The 24,871-nt window shown below is 47.3% G+C and overlaps 1 protein-coding gene across 1 annotated transcript in view; it reads right to left on the reverse strand.

Moving 5' to 3' along the window:
- Positions 1-24,871, reverse strand: part of ADGRA1 (adhesion G protein-coupled receptor A1) — a 310,443-nt gene that overhangs the window by 193,803 nt on the left and 91,769 nt on the right. Inside the window, exons 3-4 of the mRNA XM_036734182.1 lie at positions 15,289-15,360; positions 3,023-3,094 (exon numbers count right to left, since the gene is read on the reverse strand). Of these exons, the coding sequence (XP_036590077.1) occupies positions 3,023-3,094; positions 15,289-15,360 (144 nt within the window). The remainder of the gene's footprint in view (positions 1-3,022; positions 3,095-15,288; positions 15,361-24,871) is intronic.

Raw genomic sequence — 24,871 nt, forward strand, 5'->3', positions numbered from 1 at the left:
GAAAGGGAATTTGAAGGAGGGCAGAGGCACAGGGTAGACTTGGACAGGGATGAGCTGGAGGAAGGTGCTGACAGCTGATCCCCAGAACAGCATGGGGAGGAGACCAGATGGCTTGTGTTTGTTTTTTAAATACAAAACATTCTTCCTGAAGGAAGATCTTGTTGAACACAACATTATCGAGATGTCTTAGATGGGCTTTTAAATTCGACCAGGACATATGCTTTCAGTCTGAAAATAAATGCTTGTGAAAGCTGGAGGCAGGAGGCAGCTTCACGTTCAAAATCCCAACTCAAGTTTGAGAGTCCCGATCAAAGTGAGCCCCCTGAAGTTTGATGTTTCCTCGGGCGTCCAAGTTCCCCTCAGGGCTTCCTAGGAGCCCCAAAGGGGATGCTAGCTCTGGGAGCTGTAGCTAGTGAGTCAAAGGCCAGAGAGGCTCAGATGCCAGTCCAACAGTGACCAGCAATGACCATCCTGGACCAACTTGGCCAGGCTCCAGGCCAATATCAATGCAGCCAGTACATTTTCAACCTCAGGGCCTCTCCGGGAAAATCTGCCATCATCAAAGGGCATCTGTGCAAAGATAACCTAAATAATGACGCCCAAGATTCTTTGCACATGTCAGCATAGAGGGTTCAGAGGATGAGATCTTGGCACCTGTGGGTGAGCACGGGCCACTGAGTCCACACAGGTTCATTTAAGGCAATTCACTAGGCTCCTCATTCCTTATGTTTTGGCCTGATTCCTCCCTCCCTTGAGGATGTCTTGGGGCATCAAATGGTCCCTGGCTCAGGAAGGCTGTTGTTACTGGATGGTCAGCTAGGGAGAATCTGAGGACGGGCTCTGGGATGGGCCACGTCTGCTGTCTAGTGACCTGGCCAAGCACAGGGAGAATCCCCACCCACCCAGGGCAGCTGCAGGGTTGGAGCACATTAGCTGAACAGTCACAGGCTTGTGGTCACCCTCACTGGCAGGGCTTGGGATCCTCAAGGGTTCAGTGTGATTAGAGGCCTATGACGTGTCTTTGGGGCACTCCAACGAACCTTTGCAGATCCAAACCTAAATCTAACTGGCAGCCTGCCACTGGTATGCAAACAGGCTGATGTCTGGAGGGAGACACGTGGCTGGGCTCTGTAGCCAGAATGGACTTTGTTTTCTTTGAATGACTCAGCTTGCCTTGTTGAGCTTCCCTGGATGCTGGGGCTTGCTCTTCCGGGGCAGGACCAGAGCTTCCTGTGTGATGAGTCGTGGGGCTGGCTGAGGGGAGGTGTGCTAATGTGGTCTACGCTGGGGGAGGGGCCAAGTCAAGAACCAATCGGCCCTGGTCGTTCAGGCGGCGATTGATGATGTCAAAAACTCTATAAGAGGGGAGAGGACAGCTTGAAGATCCTCCTTTCCTTTTCTGGTTGGAGCCAGAGACACCTACAGCCGAAGCTGAGCTGCCGGTAGCAGAGCTGACTAGAGGCTAGTGGGTAATCTTCTTACCGTAGAGGGGAAGCATGTATACGATTTTGCCTTATACCATCTCGCTTCTCTGTGGCCTCCTGGTTACCCTTATAAGGCGGACTTATTGGGCCTGGAAGCTTTTGATGAAAATATCAAAATGGGGACGCTGGTTTGTGGGCTTGTTATTGTGGAGTGTAAATACATGCTTTAGTTCTCCTGCCTTCTGCCTAGAGAATTCCTTATATCCTGCGGTTCCGGACCTTTTAGGCACATATGAGATTCTCTTTGAAATCATAAATTCTGCCTTCCTAATATAGGCTTAAACATGTAGTCAGCGCATAGACCCATGCTGCCTGTCCCCTTAGCATCCTGAGATCTGACTCGTCAGGTTGACTCAGATGACCCGCATCATATTGATTTTACAGCTGAGGAGGCAAACAGAGGTTCAGTGACTCTCCCAGGGTCATGCAGCTGTTAGTTGTTGAAGGCCAGATTCAAACTCAGATCTTCCTGACTCCAGGCTCAGTGCTCTATCCACTGTGCTACCCAGTGCGCCACTTTCTGCTTCTATGACCTGGAAGCAGTCCCTCTGCCTCTTGTCCATCATAGTCAATAAGCATTTATTAAACCTCTACTACACACCTGGCAGTGTAAAAAGGTGGATATACTAATGCATTATTGGTGGAACTGAGAATTGAGAAAGGAATCTGGAATTATGTAGTGTGAATAAAATGGTCCTTGCTCTTTGACCCAGAGCTTCACAACTAAAGATGTGCTCCAAGTTGCTAAATGACTCAAGAAGGGCCCATAGAACCCAACACTTTCTTTATCCTAGCTAAAAAATTAAAAGTAAAGCAGGTGCCGGGCAATTGGGAAGAGGCAGATCGCAGCTCACGAAGGTGATGAAATGTTAATGTGCTGTAAGAACAGATGAATAGAAAAAAGCAAGAGATGACTTCTGTGAACTGATACAGAGAGAAGTGAGCAGAAAATAGCACACAGAAGATGCAACATTGGAAAACTTGGGAACGCTGACTTCAGCTGGATGGGAGCCAAGCTGGGGCCTTGCTCTCTGCTCTGTAGGTGGGGTGGGCTCCTCTCTCCCTCCTCCTCCCCCCTACTCTGTAGCTGGGTGGGCTCCTCCCTTCCTCCCCCCTTCTCTGTAGGTAGGGTGGGCTTCTCCTTCCTCCCTCCTTTCTCTGCAGTTGGGTGGGCTACTCTCTTCCTCCCTCCTTTTCAGGGCTGGGAAGGGAGGGACCTGGGATGCGGGATGCAGTGGCTCTGGAGGTGTTTTAAACCATGTTTGAGTCCAAGGCGTAACCACTATCTGCCCACAGGACAGCACGCAGCCCAATATTGACCATGAGCCCCAACCAGGGTACAGAAGGTATGGCACCTGGAAGCCTCTGCCTGCTCTCTGCTGCTGGCCTTCCCAGGGCTCTCCAGAGGCCTCTTCTTTAGGAGATCGCCAGACTTCACTGTGTCCTTCCTCCCATCCCAGTAGGCTCTGGGCAGTCAGAGAGCACACACCCATGACCCTCATCTGGGAAGCTCACAGGGTGGTAATAGGAGTACTCACAGTTTGTGAAGACCATTGAGTCCAGCAAACACTTGGGGGGTCAAGCATCCAATCCTGTTATTTGAGAGGTCCCTGTGGGGAGAGACAACATTGTCATGTTTCATTCTGTTGGCTCAGGAACAGCCTCTGCCCCTGAACCTTTCAGAAGATCTTGGCCACTACAGGCTGGACCTGCTCGGCTAAGTGCAAATAGTGATCCCTTCCATTGGACCCCCCTGGTGCTCTTGTGCCAAGCAGAGCTTTCTCAAGGGCTAGTGGCGGGGCTGAGGCAGGACAGGAAAACAGGCATTTCCTCCTTCCTGGGCCAGGTAGCACCAGCACTACCACTGAGCCTTGATTTCAGGTCTTGCTGGGTCTCCCTGCCCTTGGTGTTGCCAATAGATTGAACATGATGTGGGAGAAGATACCCATGTGGAACCAGCTCCTTTCTCGGCGTCAGCATCTGCAGGGCTCAGGTGCCAGGGCAAGAGCACAGCTGGGCCCTCTCCCAGGTGTCCCCTGGGCTCTTGAAACCCCCGCTGGGCCCTCCAGGCCCACTCCCAATCCCCGCTATTTCTATACCTGGGAGGAACTCAGGCAAGAGAGAGGAGAAGGTGCCAAGAATGCAGCCAGAAATTTCCCCTGAATAATATTCCCCCAGGATACCGCATGAAGGTGGAAAGAAAGGAGGGGTGCAGATGGGGTGAGAAACAGCTTCCCAGGAAAACAAGCCCCCAGAGGAAGCTCCTAAGGTAGAGTCAGCCTCCCAGAAAGCTACAGGGAGGAAGGCCATTGTCTACATCAGGAACCAGGGGTTCTGTCCAGTACTGGGCTGACCCAAGCAAGTGCCAGACCCTAAACTTGCTAGGCCTGCCAGGGCAGTTCTGGGTCTCAGCAGCCTGGCAGACACAGTGATTTACATCTTTCAGATACCAATACCTAAAGACAGCCCCTGTGCTACATTCCATGTAAGAATAACTGTTTTTAGAGTTTGGGCCCCATGTGCTACCCCTAGTGGTAACCTCCCCTTATGGACTTTTAAACTAGCCCCCACCCCCACCCCCCGCCCCTGCTGCCTTCTCCTTGGAGCATTCACAGGTCCCAAAGACCACAAAAGGCCAGCAACCCCAGAGCAAAGAGCCCAGGGTAAACCCAAAGTCAGGGAAAAGAGAGGGACTGACCAAGATCACTAATCCTTGTGGCCTCAGGTAAGCAGGGCCTGGCTGGCCATGAACTGAGGAGGGAAATAAAAAAGGCGATATTATCATCATTTTCAAAAATCCCTATCTTGGAACAGATCGAACAATGGCTCACATATCTAGACCCTATCTAAAACTCTCTGGTGTGGCAGCCAGAGTCAGTGTCCCCATCTCTGTCTTTGGGGGACAAAAATTGCATTTCCTACTATTTGGATCTTTTGCATTTGCATTTCAAAGACCCCATCCAACTCTGATTTTCTCTTGTCTTAGAAGGAATGTTCACAAGTCACTGATTCTATGAAAAGCCTATTTTCCCCCTAAAAGATTATGCTCAGTTTTACAAGATAAGTCATTTTGAAAGCATTTTCCATTTTTTTTCCTTTCCTCTTTCACTGACAATATTACATAATTCTGATTCAACTTCCTTTCTCTTTGTGATTGCTTGAAGTATTTTATATTTAACTTATAGGCTTCAGAACTTGGTAATCACATTTCTCAGAGAATTAAACCTAGAGTTCCCACCTTATATGATCCTATGGATCTGTACTTTTGTCCTGTGGCTTCGATGCATCCAGGAAATTTTGTTTTATGATTTCCTTAAATAGGCGCTCATATTTTGTATTTATTTCATCGTGTTATTGCAGTTGTTGCTTTTCTAGGAGTATGATTCTTAAATTATGGCCCTAAAAGTTCTTTTTCAGGTCCATTTTAAAATGTAGCTAATTTATGTTTGGATTTTTCTGGCTTTTGGCTTTCCCCTAGTATTTTCTGTACTCTCATTGGCTTGCTTAGTTCTGCTATTTCCATTCACTTTTAAGATTGCCAACTGTTAGCTAATGTTTCTTGGCTTCTATTCTAAGCTATTTTCTCCATTTTTTTTTCATGGAGTTCTACTTTTACTCCTGTCTTTATTTTTGCTTATATTTGTATTCCCAGCCCTTAGCACAGTGCCTGGCACATGTGGTCGTTGTTCAGTCCAACTCTTGGACCACATCCTGCCAATACTCTCCATGGGGTTTTCTTGGCAAAGACACAACAGTGGTTTATTATTTCCTTCTCCAGGGGATAGAGGCAAACAAAGGTTAAGGGACTTGTCCAAGTTTACACAGCTAGTAAGTAACTAAGTCCAGATTTAAACTTGGGTGATGCTAATTCTAAACCTAATACTCTGCCCACGGAGCCACCCATAGCTGCTTCCCTGACACAGAGTAAGCACTTAATAAATGTTGTTGTTATTAAACACAGTAGAACCTCAGTTTATGAATTTAATTCGTTCCAAGATTCTGTTCGTCATGCCATTTGTTCCTATTGCAAACTGAATTTTCCCATAGAAAATAATATAAAGTTGGATGATCAGTACTAGATCCCCCCAAAATTCATATAAAATAATCGTTTATAATTTTAAGGAAGTTTTTTGTCCCTAATGCATCTGAAGTACAACAGCAATGATTAGTACACACTATAAACCGAAAATAAAACATTTTTTTTTCCCTGAGGCTGTGACTGACACACAGATTTATTTGGGATCTTTGTACATTTAAACCAGTGAGAGTCGCCTGGCTCCAAGCACATATTTTTGGTCTTTAAAGTGACAAGAGGAAGAAAATACCCCAATCTCCCCCCTCACTCCACGTCTGTTCTGGAAGCTCAACGAGGCAAGCTGAGTCATTCAAAGAAAACAAAGTCCATTCTGGCTACAGATGATCATATATTTGTTCTAATATAACATTCTATTTGTCTGTGTTTTCTTTAATGATTTTGTATCAATAGCCATGACTACTGTTTGGGGGATAAGCTCTCTCTGGTTCAGAAATCAGAATGATAGTTGGACAATAGGAAAATGTGGGTAGTCAGCAAAGCCAAAGAGCGACCCTGCTAAGTAGCTAAAGTGGAATTCAAGTCCAGCTTTCTTAACTCCAAATCCAGTACTCAATTCACCTTGTCACATTTCCTCTCATTCCAGAGTTGTCATGTTTATCTCTCACTGCTTTCTGAATTAAATCTGTGTTTGTCTCAAATCATAACGGCAACTCCTGATTTTCTAGAGTCAGTTGATTTTACTTGGAGAGAAAGGGTGAGAGAAAGAGAAGGACAGACATACAGAGACACTAAGAGAGGCAGAGAGACAGCGACATGCAGTGTTTTCACATTTTTTATCTCACTTAATCTTCACAATAACCCTGTGAAGTAGGTTTTAATATTATGCCATCCCAGGAAACTGAGGCCAAGAGAGGCAAAATGACTTGCCCAGGCTGATACAGTTAGTGAGAGTCTGATGCGGGCTTGGAGTTCAGGGCTTCCTGACTGGAAGTTTCCCCTTCCACCCACTATACCACCCGGCTTCCTACATGAGTTCCCAAGCTCTCTTTTAAAACTTAAGATTGTTTAATAATAATAATAAAGAATGTTTCTAATTGGTATAGTTTTATTAACCAGCCTGAAATTCACTTTCTTTTTATGTCAGATTCAAGCCATTTATACTGAAGGTTAAAATTATAAACTACATTGCTTTTTTCCTCTCTCCCACTCAGTAATGCTGTTTGAATTGCCAGTCAAAGGTATGACCTGACTTACTTTTCTAGGGTCCGTATAATACCAGCCTTACATACACAGACAGTTGTAACCAGAATGGCCTTTGTTTTCTTTGAGTGACTCAATTTATCTCAGTGAGCTTTACTAGGTCCTAAGCCCCAGGCCCAAACCCCATTAGGTGTTAACGTAATCCATGTGGAGGTGAACCTTCCAGGGTCCTAAGGGGAGGGGCCAACTCAAGAACCAATCACCAGAGCCTGAGCTCTGGTGATTCAGATGATGTTTGATTTTGTCTGAAGCCCTATAAGAAGGAAGGACAGAGCCATTTGTGCGGGGCTCTGGAGATGGTGTTGATGAGGAGACTCCGGGCAGCTGTAGTTAAGGAGCCCTCCAGCTTGTAAACCTGGACGCTAAAACTTTGTTGAACTCTGGTAACTATCTGTTGGGACTTGAATCAGACAAAGTCTGTTGATGTTTGTAATTTGTTTGCATTTTGTTTTGAAGTTCAGGGTGCTGGTTTTTTTCCCCTGAACTAACTGAATGATATTTGAATTAAAAGTAAGCTTGTCAACCCCTTCACCTTGCTTTCCTCAATTAAGCAGATTGAAAGAACCTGTGCTGTTGGCAGCTTTCTGGGTGCTGGCTGTGGGTGAATCTTATATACCCCCACAGAAGCTGCTAGCCGGATTGTTGAAACAACAGTCCACCTGGACCCTTAGCCACAACCATAAACTTTTACTGCCAGACGTTTGTCTACTCACTGACCCTCCCCCAGGCACCCACAATCTCAAACCTGATTCCAATCTTGGATTTTATAAACATATAAAACATTTAAACTCTGACTGATAGGCACCCATAGAACTACATAGCATTGCTGATTGACCCTCGTAGGCTTTTCAGTGTCCCCACCTTACCCCTGTTACCGTTTTGCAGGTAGACACATCATTCCGGCAACACAGGCCCTCCCATTTCCTCTGCCCTGCTCCCCTCCTCCTTTTGTGTTTACTCAATATCTACGATGCCTGCAATCAAATCATTCCTCTCTTAGCTTTCCTTTCCTTTGCCTTTTAAATACTCATTTTCTTGTTTTTTACGTTGTTCTTCTGGAAGCAGCACAGTTTGGAGGGCTCTGAGGGATTGATTCTGAAGCTCTCTGGAGGAGAGGAGGATGCCAAATAACTGGGAGAATTATCAACATTATTCCTCTCGGGTGGGGGGGGGTGGCAATTGAGAGGGCTCCAATGATAACCTGCCTCTGTGTCTGCTTTCTAATCTCAACAAAATCTTTATGAAAATATGCTGTCTTTCCATCAAGGTCATCTTTGGTGGAGCCATGAGAACAGAAAACACAGGTATCCATAAACAAATCTAGAGAAGACTCCACCTTTATAGTCACACAATTGACTGAAAAGTCTAGCAAATCCCAGGTCCCACTGTGCTGAGTGTTTGTGGGACATTTAAAAAAAGCACAGAATTCTGTAAAAGAAAATGCTGCCTTAAAAGCTCTCCCCTAAAAACATGTCTCCAAAGCACCTGGTAGAATCATAAAAGAGTCTTTGAAAGGCACGACAACAGCAATGATCCTCTGATTATGATGATGAGTGAGGAGACATTAAATACCAGACAGGTTCACCAGTCAACAAGCACCTGCCATGCACCAGACACTGTGCTAACTGTGTGTGTGTGGGGGGGGGAGGGATATGAAAAAAGGCCAAAACCCTCTGTGCCAAGGAAACTCATACAGCAGCAGGGGAGCCAACATGCAAACAATAATGTAGAGCAAGGTACACGCAGGATAAATCAGAGAGAACCAGCCCAGGGCCAGCTTTGAGAAGAGGTTCTCTGGAGGTGAATGAATGAATATCATTGACTAAGTGCTAGGCACCAGGCTAAGTCCTAGGAATACCAAGACAACAGATAGTCCCTCCCACTCAAGGAGGGCAGGAGACGATGCCCAAAGCTGAAGAGTGGCCAGGAAGAGAGGTTTGGCCATGGTAGTGACAGTCAGGGCTGTTGTCAGAGGCAGGGGACAATCCATTGTAGCACCCTCTCCAGAGATCAAGGTGGTATTCCTGTGTCAGGAATAGGAGGTGTAAAATTTGTCTGTGTAGGGATTGGGAGGCCATGGTATACAGAAGGCAGTAGGCAGGAAGATGGTTGGCCTGGAGCATGATCAGGGGTCTCAGGCTAGCTGGAGAGTGGGTTTGGACTTAGGCTGGCTGCAGGGTGGGTCCTCCAAATGCTCGGTTTTGAAGGTGACCTGGGTTGGCTGCATCAAGCCTGGAACCTTGTAGAGCTCCCTGGTATAGATCTATGAAGACTAAAAGGAGTTTGCTCCACAGAGGAAAAAAAAACAATTGGATGAAGAAGTGCTATTGCCTGGGCAAATATGCACTTGGAAGGACTGCCCTTTGAGCTGGACCATCCCTCTCTATGCCTTGGGCTAGCCTAGTAGATCAGGACCTGGGTCCAGAACTGAAAGGGACAAGATCAGGCTGAGTGGCCTTGAAAATATTACACAAGTACTTTATAAAAGTAGGTTTTTATGGATGAGGTTTGTTTTTGTTACCTAGACTTTCCCCTGTATCCTTCCCCCCACCCCAGCCCCAGAGAGCCATCCCTTGTAATAAAATATTTTTTCAGAACAAAAAAAAGAAAAAGAGGAAGACTGTTTTTAAAATCAGTAAAAACCAATAGATTCATTAAAAAAAAACCCTGCCATCAGATGAACTGTCCTGTATCACAAGGGACTTTTAATGCCTTCAATCTTCCCTCCAAAACAAAGGGCCATCTTTCTCATGCCAACATTTTTCTGGTGATATTTTAATGTCTGATTGGGAAGTAAGGGACACCCTGGTTGCCAAAGGATTCAAAAGGCTAGATGCAGGTTGATGCCTGTGACTATCTTTGGGCTAATAACCAAGGGAGTTTCATGTATGTTTCATGTAAGAAATGGGTATAAAAGTGGTTATTAGAAAAATTAATGGATGCCCGGGGGGCAGAGCCAAGAAGCAGCTGGAAAGCAGGGACTTGCTTAAGCTCCCCCTGCCAGGTCCCTCCAAAAACCTATAAAAATGGCTCTGAATAAATTCTAGAGATGCAGAACCCACAAAATAGCAAAGGGAAGCAGGGCTACAGCCCAGGACAGCCTGGATGGTCACTGGGAAGGGTCTATCCCACAGAGCTGTGAGTGGATCGGAGCAGAGCCTAAGGTGGGCAGCAGCAGGACCAACCAGACCAGGAGCCGGGTAGGACAGGTGTAGCGCCGTGAATCAGTGAGCTGTGGCAGTTATCAGACTTCTCAACCCACTAACACCAAAGACAACAGAGAAGGTTCGTGGGAAAAGCTGCTGGGACAGAGTGAAAGGAGTTCCAGGTCAGCCACTGCCCAGGGCTGGTGGGGTAGAGGGAGGTGGTGCAGCTCTGAGGTTGCTTCTAGAGCTACAGCTGCAGTTGCCTCTGGCCCCAAGCTCACCTGGTGGAAGGAATTAAGCAGTGGATTAGAGTTGGAGTGCAAAGCTTCTTTGCCCTGCCTGGATCTTGGCCGCAATCCTGGTTGGTGGTTCTTGGGGGAGAGGGAGCACTGGTGTAGCAGAGCTTGCTGTGTAGAAGTAGCTCTGAAAATAGCAGCACAGCCCCTCAAGCTTGGGACAAAGTACTCCGTACTCTACAAGCAGTCATACCCTGACAAAAAGCTCAAGGGTCAAGAAGTTGGCTGGGAACATGAACAGGCAGCAAAAACGGACACAGATTCAGACTCACACTTTAGAATCTTTCTTTGGTGACAAAGAAGACCAAAACATACAGCCAGAAGAAGTCAGCAAAATTAAAAAGCCTACATCAAAAGCCTCCAAGAAAAATATGAATTGGTTTCAGGCCATGGAAGATGTCAAAAAGGATTTGGAAAAGCAAGTAAGAGAAGTAGAAGAAAAGTTGGGAAGAGAAATGAGAGTGATGTGAGAAAACTGTGAAAAACAACTCAATGACTTGCTAAAGGAGACCCAAAAAAATACTGAAGAAAATAACACCTTTAAAAATAGACTAACTCAAATGTCAAAAGAGCTCCAAAAAGCCAATGAGGAGAAGAATGCCTTGAAAGGCAGAATTAGCCAAATAGAAAAGGAGGTCCAAAAGACCACTGAAGAAAATACTATCTTAAAAATTAGATTGGAGCAAGTAGAAGCTAGTGACTTTATGAGAAATCAAGATATTATAAAACAGAACCAAAGGAATGAAAAAAATGGAAGACAATGTGAAACATCTCATTGGAAAACCACTGACCTGGAAAATAGAGCCAGGAGAGATAATTTAAAAATTATTGAACTACCTGAAAGCCATGATCAAAAAAAGAACCTAGATATCATCTTTCAAGAAAATATCAAGGAGAACTGCCCTGATATTCTAGAGCCAGAGGGTAAAATAGAAATTGAAAGAATCCACAGATCACCTCTTCAAATAAATTCCCAAAAGAAAACTCTTAGGAATATTGTCACCAAATTCCAGAGCTCCCAGATCAAGGAGAAAATACTGCAAGCAGCCAGAAAGAAACAATTTGAGTATTGTGGAAACACAATCAGGATAACACAAGATCTAGCAGCTTCTACTTTAAGGGATTGAATAGCTTGGAATATGATATTCTGGAGGTCAATGGAGCTAGGATTAAAACCAAGAATCACCTACCCAGCAAAACTCATGCTCCAAGGCAAAATATGGATTTTCAATAAAATAGAGGACTTTCAAGCTTTCTCAGTGAAAAGACCAGAGCTGAATAGAAAATTTGACTTTCAAACACAAGAATCAAGAGAAGCATGAAAAGGTAATCAAGAAAAAGAACAAGAAAGAGAAATCATAAGGGACTTACTAAAGTTGAACTGTTTTGTTTACATTCCTACATGGAAATATGATGTGTGCAATTCATGAGACCTCAGTATTAGGGTAGCTGAAGGGAATATACATATACAAATATGTATGTGTGTGTATATATATATATATATATATATATATATATATATATATATATACACATATATATAGACAGAGGGCACAGGGTGAGTTGAATATGAAGGGATGATATCTAAAAAAAATCAAATTAAGGGATGAGAGAGGAATATATTGAGAGGGGGAGAAAGGGAGAGATAGAATGGGGTAAATTATCTCACATAAAAGTGTCAAGAAAAAGCAGTTCATTGGAAGGGAAGAGGGGGCAGGTGAGGGGGAATGAGTGAATCTTGCTCTCTTTGGATTTGACTTGAGGGGGGAATAACATACACACTCAATTGGGTATCTTACCCCACAGGAAAGAAGGAGGAAGGGGATAAAAAAGGGGGTGTGATAAAAGGGAGGGCAGATAGGGGGAGGAGGTAATCAAAAGCAAACACTTTCACAAAGGGACAGGGCCAAGGGAGAAAACTGAATAAAGGGGGACAGGATAGCAGGGAGCAAAATATAGTTAGTCTTTCACAACATGAGTATTGTGGAAGGGTTTTAAATAATGATACATGTGTGTCCTATGTTCAATTGCTTGCCTTCTGAAGGTGGGTGGGTGGGGAGGGAAGAGGGGAGAGAATTTGGAACTCAAAGTTTTAAAAGCAGATGTTCAAAAAAAAAGTTGTTTTTGCATGCAACTAGGAAATAAGATATACAGGCAATGGGGCATAGGAATCTATCTTGCCCTACAAGAAAGTAAGGGAAAAGGGGAGGGGGGGAAGGAGGGTGATAGAAGGGAGGGCTGACTGAGGAATGGGGAAATCAGAATATATGCCTTCTTGTGGGGGGAGGGTGGAAATGGGGAGAAAATTTGATTTGATTTTGAGTTCTATAGTGTTTCAGGGTTTACATCATTCAATTTCAAGATACTTCCCAAGGATCTCTCCAGATATCCAGGACCATATCCTCTTCTGCCTGGGAGACAACTCCACCCAAATGGGGATGTCCCCAAAGCATCACAAAGCTAACATGTCCTAAACTGATCCATCATCTTCTCCCCTAAATCCCCACTTCTCTATTTTCGTCATGTCCACCACCACCCTCATCCCAGTTCACAGCCTCAGAGGACCCTTGACTTGGTCCACTACAACATCTCAATGTTCATCCCCTTCTCTCCACTCTCATGATCACCTCCAAGCAAGGCCTTCAACATATCTCACTTGGACAGCAATGGCCTTCTGATACATTTGCTTTCCTCCAGTCTCTCCTTCTCTAATCATTTCCATCACAACTGACATCTAGGGGGTACAGTGAGTGGATAGGGGATACAGTGGATAGATCACTGGACTTGGAGTCAGGAAGACTTGAATTCAAAACCAGCTTCAGATGCTTACCAGCTGTGTGACTCTTGGCAAATCCCTTCACTGCTGTCCCGGTCAGTTTCCTCACCTCTAAAACGGGGACAATGATAGCATGTAGCTCCCAGAGATGTTATGAGGATTAAACAAGATGATATTTGTGAAGCACTTTGCAAACCTTGAAGCGCTATACAAATCCCAGCAATGATTACTGCTTCATTGTTGAAATAATATTCCCAAAACCTCATTCTGAGCACATTCCTCCTCCTTTTGGAAGGATCGAGTAGGTCCCTATTACCTCTCAAAGACAATTAAAGGCCATCGCTTTAGAATTTGAAGCTCTAATCTACCTTTGCACCTCATTCCATAACCTCACCCTCACACACTCCAGATGACAGCAACACTGGCTTATGGGATATTCCCAGACCTTCTGAGCAGGCACACATACACAGTACATCCTCTATGCCAAAGCTGCCCTCCCTGTATCTGAGCCCTCTGTTCGAGGCTAGGCTCAGTGCTTCTTCTTACAGGAAGCCTTCTCTGATCCCACCAGTCATTAATGTTTCTCCCTCTTCCGATCGCCACGCATTTTACCATCTGATTACATGTCACATTCCCCATTAGGGTGGAAGCCCATGGCAGATAGAAACATCTCTTCCTTGTATCCCCAGTGCCTTGCCATTTAATAGGCACCTAATAAATGACTGGTGACCTCAGTCGACTCTCTGTCCTCAAGGAGCTTAATATCATCTTGGTGAGATAGGAATAAAGTCGATGAAACATGCAGAGAACAAAAACAGGTCACGCAGTTAATTAGCTAATTAAATACTAATTCCTTCCAGCAGAAGATAAATACTAGGCAGTTCAGAAAAAGAAAGATGTCAGAGAGGGCTCAGGGCGGGAGGACCCCCAGGGAGAGACTTGGATTTGAATTGGACTTCAAATGATGATGGGCATCCCTTGGTGAGAGAGCCATGAAGGAGGGAAAAGGGAGACCAGGTGTCTGGTCACATCCATTAAATCTCTCAGATCTTGCCTTTGCCCATCTCAATGGGTGGTAATAAATATAGTGACACTATACCCAACCCAGCAAGTAGAATATGCTATATGTCTGATGTGCAGTTCAGATAGGTGCCTGGGTGACTTCACATTCACTTGTGGTGGCAGGGGAAACGTGAAAAATTTTGACTTCTGACATGGGTTTGTTCTTAAGTGGAGTGTGGTGCAGGCATCAATCACATTAGTGAAGGCGGCTCCTGTTGGAACTTCTGTGCCTTGCTTGGGATCACATCACAGTTAGTATGTAGCAGAGGGGGCACTTGAACCCAGGGTTCCTGGTTCTGAGGCTGGATTTCTGTCCATCAAACCAGCCTGCTATTCACAAAATAGAAGATCATGACTTATCCATAGAGATACTTTGCAAACTTATGCATTCGGTTGTCGATATATCATGACCACCATCACTAGCCCCATCCAAGAACCTGCCACGCATCATTTTCCAACCAGGATGGAAGGGCCTTGGACACCTTTTGAACATCATCAGCTCTAGGCTGCCAGGCAGATGATGGAAATGAGTCCCTGACTGGTTGCATGACTGGGCCTGGCCCATTCTAAACTTCTTGAGCCAGCCCCCTTTCTTTGCCTTAATAAATTAACAGAAAATGCTTAGAGAGGATGACCTCTGTTCCTTAGTGTTATCCAACATTCAGATCGAGGACAGGGCTAAGAAGCTCTCCTCATTTTATTTCCAAAGCCAACATCTTTTTGTGAAAGGTAATTGGTTAAATGAACAATGGCATTGATCACTGGACACTCACAGTGCAGGGAACATGCCAGAATGAGGGCTCGAGCTAATTCATTGTTCAGTAGCTTACAGCTCCATGTGACCCCTAGACTTTTGTCCCTGGGGTTTTCATGGCTAAGAGACCGTAGTGGTTTGCTTTTCCTTCTCCATTGTCCCTATTTTACAGACAAGGAACTGAGGCAAATAAAGGCTAAGTGACTCACCCAGGGTCATACAGCTAGGAAGAGTCTGAGGCTAGATTTGAACTCAAGTCTTCCTGACACAAGGCCCAGCACTGTATCCACTGAGCCACCTAGCTGCCCCTACAACAACAATAACAACACCCACCCCCACCAACATGAGGAAACTAAGGCATGGAGAAAAAATGACTGGTCTAAGGTCCCACAGCGAATCCTGGGCAGGGCTTAAGTGCTGCTCCAGCCTCCCCACCCCCATCACCCTAGCAGGCTGAGGCAGGAGGATACTTACAGACGTCTGAGCAGCGGCAGACCAAGAAAGGCTCTGGGCTCCACCACACTTATCAGATTGTTCTTCAGGTCCCTGGAGAGAAGGAGAGAAGGGGTGGTCAGTCCCTGGCCTCAGAGAAAGAGAAGCCATGGACTGAGAGGAGAGAACACAGGCCCGGGAGCCACCAGCCTTGCCCTTCGATGAAGCCTTCAAATCTGGGAAGGAAGGGCAGAGACAAGTCCTCAGGGCTGCTGCACGTGAGGGGAAGGCTTTCTGTTCCATTGCCCTGGACGTGTTTGGCAGAACAGATTGGTCACAGTGATTAGTTTACGTTTGGGGGGAGTTAAAAGGCTGTTTAACATGGGGAGACAACATGAGGATTGCCGGTCCATGGTCCTGCTGAGGGAGGCAATTCAGATTCGGGTCGTGGTCCCCCGGGGCTCCCAACATTCATTTTCTAGCCTGGGGTGGGGGAGGGGAGGCCGTGCTGGATCTGAGCAAACTCTCTCCGGGGCAGGAGCCTCCTCGGCAGCCCCAGGCTGAGCCAGGAGGTGGACCAAGAGACAGAAGGGACTTGGCTCTGGCTCTGGCTGCTCCGGTGGCTTCCATGTGCACAAGGTTGGGGGGGGGGTCCCCCAGCTCCAGAGAAGCCAGTGAATTACTGCCCTTGAAAGACTCAGGATGTCTCCTGCAAAGGAAAAAGCTCTGTCTCTCCTCCCTCCCTCCCCCTTCTTCCCCTCTTTCTCCCTCTCTCTTTCCTCATTCTTTCTTCACTTCCACCCCCTCTCCTCCTTCAGACATTTAAGGCATTTCCACAAGGCCCCCTCCCCACTCCTTGTTTGGCCAGGATTCAGCTGAAGACTCTGATGGGGGAGGGGGACTCTCCAGGCCCTTCCCACCTTCCTTTCTTTGATGGCCTTTGCCACCTATTCCTCTGAACTAAGATAAATTGGCTCGGATGGTCCTTACTATAGGCTGAGCAGGAGCAGCCTTTTATTGCCACATACAAGATTCGGTGGAGAATCCAGCTAGGGCCCTTTCAGACCAAAAGGAGGGAGTGTGAATATGCTTCCCTCACAATGGATGCAAAATGCTCTCCACAGAATGATTATCCTCCAAAGCCAATGGCCTCTGGGGCCCCAAATAGTCACAAGTCAAAGGGCAGTCCATACTCCCCTTACATGGAAAGCATTTCAAAAACGGGCAATTTGGAGATGAAAATGGTCAGATGCATTTGTTAATGTGAGACTTTGTTCAATTGGTATCTAGGAGGCCAGCTTTCCCTTGACCTAGAGGGAGTGGTAAATGATACTGGCCACCCAGTTTGGGGCTTTGGGAGTGTGTGCTGTTGTCTGTATACCTGACCCCATCCCCCAGGACACCTGCTGACCAGGGTTGTTGTCTGAATAGATCACCCCCACCCCACCCTGGGGGACACCCACTGCTCAAGTCTGGCTCTGGGACCATGGCTGGGCTGTTGTCTCATCCTCTTCCCCCACCTTCCCTTCACCAGAAGAGGGGGATAAATGCTCCACCACCTGGGTCTTACAGACCATAACTCCCTCTAAACCAGGGTCTTAAAAGTGGCTCATTGTAGCCAGAATGGACTTTGTTTTCTTTGAATGACTCAGCTTGCCTCGTTGAGCTTCCCTGGATGCTGGGGCTTGCTCTTCCGGGGCAGGAGGCCCAGCGACCGCGCCAGGGATCAGAGAGCTTCCTGTGTGATGAGTCGTGGGGCTGGCTGAGGGGAGGTGTGTTAACGTGGTCTACGCTGGGGGAGGGGCCAAGTCAAGAACCAATCGGCCCTGGTCGTTCAGGCGGCGATTGATGATGTCAAAAACTCTATAAGAGGGGAGAGGACAGCTTGAAGATCCTCCTTTCCTTTTCTGGTTGGAGCCAGAGACACCTACAGCCGAAGCTGAGCTGCCGGTAGCAGAGCTGACTAGAGGCTAGTGGGTAATCTTCTTACCGTAGAGGGGAAGCATGTATACGATTTTGCCTTATACCATCTCGCTTCTCTGTGGCCTCCTGGTTACCCTTATAAGGCGGACTTATTGGGCCTGGAAGCTTTTGATGAAAATATCAAAATGGGGACGCTGGTTTGTGGGCTTGTTATTGTGGAGTGTAAATACATGCTTTAGTTCTCCTGCCTTCTGCCTAGAGAATTCCTTATATCCTGCGGTTCCGGACCTTTTAGGCACATATGAGATTCTCTTTGAAATCATAAATTCTGCCTTCCTAATATACTCATGAGCTGGCTTTTAAGAAACACATTTTGGTAACTATATTTTGATACGGATTTTATGTCTCTAAAAACATGCCTATGAGCAGGCATCCATCCACAAGCTTCCCCAGACACCTGCCCCAGACACCTGCCCCAGGGGTCCAGGCCATGCCTCTGAACTGAAACACAAAGGTGACCCTTCCAACTGTCACCCTAAATGCACTTCCCACAACAAGTTCTGAGATAACAGAGAAGCTTGTGCATCCGTCCTCTGACACACATAGTGCCTCCCTGCACATCTACAGAGGGCATTGGTGCCCTGGCACTCCAGGATGCCCTCTGTCTGGGGCTTCTTCTAGACTGGGATGGGCTTGCACTGAGCCTCCCAATGCCCCTCCTCCTCCAGTGGCATGTGCTCTGTGTTGGCATGCCAGGCTCACATTCTAAGTCCATGCTATTGACACAAGCAGGTTTTTCCCCAAACCTGATTTTGGATCTCCAAGGTCAATCTATCAATGCCAGGTTTTATTTATTGCCAATCTTTCATTCAATTAATATTAATTAAGTGTCAGTTTTGCACATGCTACTGGGCACTGGGTGGGGTGCAGGGGATAGGTGGGTGACAGTCCTCTGAGGACTGTTGGGAGAGAAGATAGGGAATAAATAGAATAGAATAAATAGAAAAGAATACGAGAGAGAGAGAGAGAGAGAGAGAGAAGCCAGCCAGAGTCTCCTTGTCTCTCCTTCACCCTGCTGTCCACATCATCTTCCTGATGTATATATCTGATTATAGAACATCTCCTGCCCCCAAACCCTTCCACAGCTCCCAGGTTCTGCCTTGTTTCTCCTGAGCCACAGGCCTTTTCAGCCTGATGTCACACATCTCCTGGTCTCTGGCCAAACTGGGCTCCCCAGACTCACTCTATCATGGCCATGAATCTTTCTCATCCTGCCCAGTGTGGACACCAAACCCTTCTTTCTCCTGGAGGTTGAGGTCTCGGTTCCCTCCCCTCCCCCCAACAGGAAGGTGATCCTCCTTCTCTCCAGGCACTGGACTTGGCCTCTCCATAAGTCCTCAGTGTTGTTATTCATGCTTACAACTCCAGTATACCAGACCGGAAGCTCCTCGAGGGCAGGGAGTGGGCTTTAAAACATTTTTTGTCCCCAGGATGGAGCCCAGAGCCTGGCACACAGCAGGGCTTGCTGAAGGTTGGCACCAATATTCTTAGTCAAGTCACAGGTGGGTGATGGCTAAAAATAAATGGGGCAGGCCTGGGGGATGAGGGGCTGGAGGGTTTAACAAAGAAGCCGGGGGAGGAAGATTGGAGACTACCCAGAGATTGGTGAGAGGCTTTCCTAACAAATCACATGAAACCTGGAGGCATGTTTACACAGCTGGGGCAGCTGGGGACCCTGAATGAAGTCACAGGATGAGGCCACTGGCAGGTAATAGAAGCAACGACACTTAGACTTTGCCCTTTCAGACTGCCCCTTGGAGGGTGAGAGCCTGAGGACCTGGTGCACAGAAAGGGGCTTGCTCCTCTTGGAGGAGGCCTCCTTTGTAAAGGAAGGATCCAGGCTATGCTTGAAGACGTAGAAAGCAGCCCTTCCATCAGCAGGCTGATGTCATAAGGCAATGGGCCCTACGCTTGCTGGCAGAAACAGCTTGTCTCCACAGTCCTTGTGGCAGCTTTTGAGAGGGAATCTCTCCTCACCCTTTTCCCCTGGCCTTTCCTCCTGGGGGAGGAGATTGCTGTTCCTTTCAAGGGCATCTGGGTGGTGCAGGGGATAGAGTTCAAGGCCTGGCATCAGCAAGACCCAAGTTCAAATCCGGCCCCATACACTGACCAGCTGTGGGTCACTATGCAATTCACTTCACCCTGCTTGCCTCAGTTTTCTCATCTGCAAAATGAACCAGAGAATGAAATGGCAAACCGCTCCAGTATCTGCCAAGAAAACCCCAAACAGGGTCATGGAAGAGTCAGACATGATGGAAACAACTTAACAACAATGAAAATGGTGGTGGTGGGAATAGGTGTGGTGGGTTAGCACTGACCTCCTAGGGTTGTTGTGAGGGTCAAGTGAGAGAATAATTGAAAAGTGTCATGTGTAGTGCTTGGTGCACAGTAGGTGTTCTGTAGATATCAGTTGTTGTTCTTCATCCTCCTCCTCTTCCTCCTCTTCCTTTTCTTCTTCCTCCTCCTCTCTCTTTTCCTCCTCTTCCTCCTCTTCCTCCTCCTCCTTTTCCTCCTCTTCCTCCTCTTCCTCCTCCTCCTTTTCCTCCTCCTCCTCCTCTTCCTTCTCCTCCTCCCTGACTCATAAGCAATGGCCACTTGCATCTGCCCCAGTGGAAGACCCCATATCCAGTGAGAGAGAAGTCCAAGCCAGACCAGACCAGCTGTGCCATCAAGGTCCAGGCCCCGGGTGCTCAGCAGTGACCTTCCCAACAGAGAAAATGGATCTCAGGGGAACATCATGAGAACTCTACATGAAGGGACTCCGGACATGTGTTTCCTTGGCCAGGCCTCCCCTTACCATTGCACTGTCTGTATGACCATCTACCCCAGGTCTGTTGCGTGCACAGGGTGGTTGCTGCAGTCCTTACAATACCTTTTCAGTAAAAGCTTTTTCCTTGGCTGCATATTTAAGATAAACCCAGTGGTGAGGGCTTCCGAGCTATGGTCTGGGGGAGTCCAGACCTGAAGAATACCTTGATCTTGGGGGCAGGTGACCCCTGAAGAACCCGAGCTGCAAGTACAAATGGAGGGCTTGGCCCTGAGGGGGCACCTCATTGAATACAGTCTCCAGAATTCAGGTAAATGCTGGGCCTTGGGACTGATGCTCCCAACAGCTGCCCACACAGAGCCAGTCGAAGATCTTGGTGAGCCAGCGAGTGAAGGGGCTAAATGCAGCTTGGCAGCCAGCCTGCACTGGGCCCCATGCCCAGGAGGTTAGAGGTCCATCTTAAGCACCACGTATTATTGCACATCACCGGGGACAAAGAACTCTTGGTGCCTGCACCATCTTTTCGAGGGGACGTGAGTAAGAGGGCCTTCTTCTCTCTGCATCTGCCCCAAATCAACCAAGACCAAGCAGCTGCTGGCCTGCCAGATGGGCCATGCCAAATCAACAAGGCCCCTGGAGTGCATAGTGGGAGTCAGTGGGGGGGGGGGGGATATTGTGGTGGGAGCAGCTTTGCTAGAGTTGCTATGGAAACCCAAGCCTGGAGCTTCAACATTAGACATGGAGAAAAATACTCTGCAAAATCTAGCAGCAATCGATACCTTGATTTCCGTCTGTCCCCGAGACAAGCTGACAGGGATGCTAGACTCTCCAAAGCCAGCCCTTGCAACCAGCCATGCTGCCAGGATGAAATGCATTAGGCAGAGAATGGGGGTGCTCCCATTGACAGATAGGGGTGTCAAGGCTCACTGGGGCTTTGGTTTCTGCCTGGGTCTGGGATTTCACCTATGTCAGGCTCCCAGGGCTGAGTCTTGGCACCTTGTAATGTTATAAAATAGCCTGGGGCCCTGAGAGGTCAGGGGCCTTGTCCAGGGTCACACAACCTTCTTGGTTAGAAGTGGGAATTACAGCCAGGCCTTTCTGATTCAAAATCAGCCCTCAGTCCATGATATTACACTGCCCCTGTGAGGGGCCCCAGCGCATCCCTCCTAGTCCTAGAGAAATGAAAAGCTATGCTGTCCTTCATCCACTCCCAGTGCACTGGGCATAGCCAAAGAAATTCCCAAAGCCCTGTGGAAGGGGACAGCTCTGGGGACAGGCCTGGGAATGCAGGGCAAAGGTTGCCAGTCCCCTCCTGGTCTCCAGGAAGGTTAAGGGATTCCTTGGGTACTGTCCAAGGGTCTCTGGAAAGGTCAGTGGTGCCAGAGGCCAGAGAGGGGATGCATAGACAGCACCTGACCAAGAAGTCCATCCTGCCCTTCCATAGCCCTGACAGGCTTGTCTAGCTTGTGCTTGAAGTCCTCTGGTATCAGGGAGCCTGCCCCGTTACCGTGGCAGTCTATGCTTCCTGTGAATGGCTTAGCTTGTTAAAGACCTTGCAGCCCCTCCCAAATGAGATCCAACTTTCCAGAGGGCCTCTTTCTGACTTTCCCCCAGTGTTTCAGACTTTGCCCAATGGGTCCAAGTAGAACAAAGCTGATTCCTCCTCAACAAGATGGCCCCTCAAATGCTTGAACATGACTGTCATGGAACTCTGGAGCCTTCTCTTCTCCAAATTAAAACTCCTTGGTGGTATGAACTTGAGTCCTTTCCCTCTTCAGACTCTTAGGACTGAGCCCACCACTCCCAACATGGCCTGACCATGGCCAAGACTGGGGGCTTTGCCCTAGCCCTCCTCCTGGAGTTCTTGGCTGGCCCTCCCCCTAAAATAAGCAGGTGAACTGGGTATAATTGTCTGTTGGCTTCTTCCTCCTGTTAGTGTGTAACAACAGTCTGTGTGGTTCTACAATCCAGTGAAATCTGGTTTGGGTGCTTTTTATTTTTTTGTGACTTTAGATCCTTTGCCATTTGGTGTTTATCTGTTTACTGTTGACATTGGTTTATTGTCTGTTTCTTTCATCATAATGTGATTTCTGTGGTCATCTATATTGATACTGACTTTTTTAGTTTTTTTCTGGTAGCATGAGGGCAGTTCACAAATCAGGATTCACCTGATACATAGTAAACCGGCTTCCAAGGCCTCTTGCTTAGATTTGATGCATGACTTTGCTCCCTGCAGGTAGGGTGCACTCTCATCCTGGCTCTCTCTGAGCCACCCCCTTTTTCTTCCCAAAGGTCACTCACTTGATGACCAGTTCCCACACTCCTTGAGAACCTTTACTTCATTGAGGGCATCACCTTCTACATCTGTGACCCAGTCCCCATATCTGCCATTTGTGGACCCCAGGTGGGTCCCCAACCAGTCAGGTCTGGCAAAGGGATAGGCTCTTCCATAAAGAACTAGAAGGGGTAAACACCAAAAGGGTTGAAGACCTGATAAAACTGAACCAGGGAGTACAGCCATTATGGCCCCAGTGTTTCCTTTGGCTGAGTGACCAGCCACAGTGCCCCCCAGTGGACGGTGCCCAGAGAAGCAGGAAGCTTGAGCATGGCACCTGGCTGGCAGAGCCCCACAGATCCCTCACCGGCTCTGACTGTATTCCTCTAGACCAAAAACGTCTCTGAGTTCTTTCAAAGACTTCTCAGAAATCAATTTACAATCTGATCACGAGAGGGAGAAACTGCCAGGCCGCTGTCTAGTCTGGGCAGGAGCATACACTCTATGGTTTGGGAATCAAATTATTTGGCTCAGTGGCAAGGAGCTCTGGGCTATCATATACAGTCTAATTAGAGCAACGCAGGGAGGAAGTTTGTGCTCATTCCCACAATTTCCCTAGTGGCCCTCCCATGGTGATTCTCCTACTGGTTCCCCCAGTCCTTGCCCAGATGGATCCTTGACCCACAGACAGACCTTGGGGCCCTGTCCATCTCCTAAGCTGGCCATCCTGACCTAAGTGTTGTTATTTGTTCAGGTTACTCTCAGTCAACCACAGTCACAACTTCTCAATGCCAGTCCAGTGCCATGCCTGCGGCCATGCACCAAACGATCCATCTAAATGAATGATAGGAATATTTGCACTCTCATTTACATGAATAATGTGGACATCAAACATTTTCATGGATTCTGCAGCACCAGAGATATAAGCAGGGAAAACAACAGAATTGGGCTGGAGGAGTCATTGAGTCACCAAGGCTCTCAGGCTTCTAACAGGGATGCCATTCTTCACCCAAGAGGTGACCCTGAGCTCTTGAAGGACAGGCCAGCTCTGAGTGCTGAGAACACCTTGGGGAGGGGCCGAAGCAGTGGTCTCCTATGTCCTGATTCATAGATGCTGCATCCCCCATGAGGACATAAGCTCCTTGAGGGCAGGGCCATTTCAGCTTTGTCTCTGTGTACCCAATGCCTAGTGGCATAGCAATGTGACTGGCATACAGTATGTGCTCAATGAATGCATGTTAAGTGAAAAGGTGATGGCATCAAGTCCCAGGCTAAGGAAGAAATCAGAAGCATCTCCAGCAGGCTAGCCACTAAACAAGGAATTCTTTGATTAGGACACCCATTGGTGACTGATGATCTGCTGCTGTGTATCCAGGAAGTTCCCACACCTGGAGGTCTGAGGTCCAGACCAAAGGAGATCAACCTCAAGCTCAGTTAGGGCTGGACAGTTACAAAGCCTTTTCCTCTGCTATCAATAGCCCTAAGAGGGAAGTCACATAAGCACAATTCTCTTATAGATTAGGAGGCAGGGACCCAGAGAGGGTCAAAGCTTTTCCCAAAGTCATATAGCTAAGTCATGGGTAGCACTGGGTCTGATTCTGAACCCTATGTCCTTCCTGCCTCGTGAATGGCATGACATGAAGCCAGTGGGCTTTGGGAAAATAGATGTGTTTGGTGAAGGGCACTCAGAGAAGGAATGTGGCAACTTCTCATTGCTTAACTGGAGAAGCTGAGGCCAGAGGCTGAGGGAGCTTGCCCATGCTCACTCACCAATCAGCCTGGACTAGCATCCAAGTCTCTGGGAATCTAGGACATCTTGGAGAAGATCTGACTTTGACTGAAAAGAAAAAAACATTTAAACTACTCATTAAGTCTGTCCCCATCAGAATTGGGGCTAGAATTGTCCAAGCATCCGCAAAGCCCCACAAAAGCCTCCTTGAGGTGTTAGCACAATGAGTGTTCATCACCCCAAGTGGTACCATCTCACCAATGTACAGGGGTTGGGGACTGGAGGGGGGGGTGGGTCACATTGCTCTGAGAGGCCAATATGGAGGTTCTAATCTTGACTTTGCAATTATCTGGTCAGTTTGAACTTTCCTTTCCTTCCTCTGTTTGCTGCACTGTACAATGGGGGAGATTGGTCCTACCATTCTGGAAAGCAATTTAGAACTAAGCAAAGAGAGAGACTAAAATGTCCACGTCCTTTTCTCTGAAGATTAGGCATGGATCCCAATGAAGTCAATGACAAAAAGAAAGGTTCCCCCATATGCCAGAGTATTGACAGCAGCCCCTTTTGTGGGAGCAAAGAATTGGAACAAAAGGAGATGACTATTAAGTGGAGATCACTAAACAGACGTGGCCCACAAATATAATGGGATGTTACTGTGCTGGAAGAAACAATGACTGAAATGAATGAGCAGAGGATGGGGAGACTTCTATGGACAAATGGCTGTGAGAAGTGAGAGAAAGAGGCAAATGGTGTAGATGGTGAGGACAATGTGGGTGGAAAGAACCACAACCACAGAGATCAGACACTGTGAAAACACAACCACCAAGTCTGGTCCCTAAGGAGAAGACAGGAGAAGGCACCTCCCTCCTCC

The sequence above is a fragment of the Trichosurus vulpecula genome, chromosome 8, assembly GCF_011100635.1.
Source record: "Trichosurus vulpecula isolate mTriVul1 chromosome 8, mTriVul1.pri, whole genome shotgun sequence".
NCBI lineage: Eukaryota > Metazoa > Chordata > Mammalia > Diprotodontia > Phalangeridae > Trichosurus > Trichosurus vulpecula.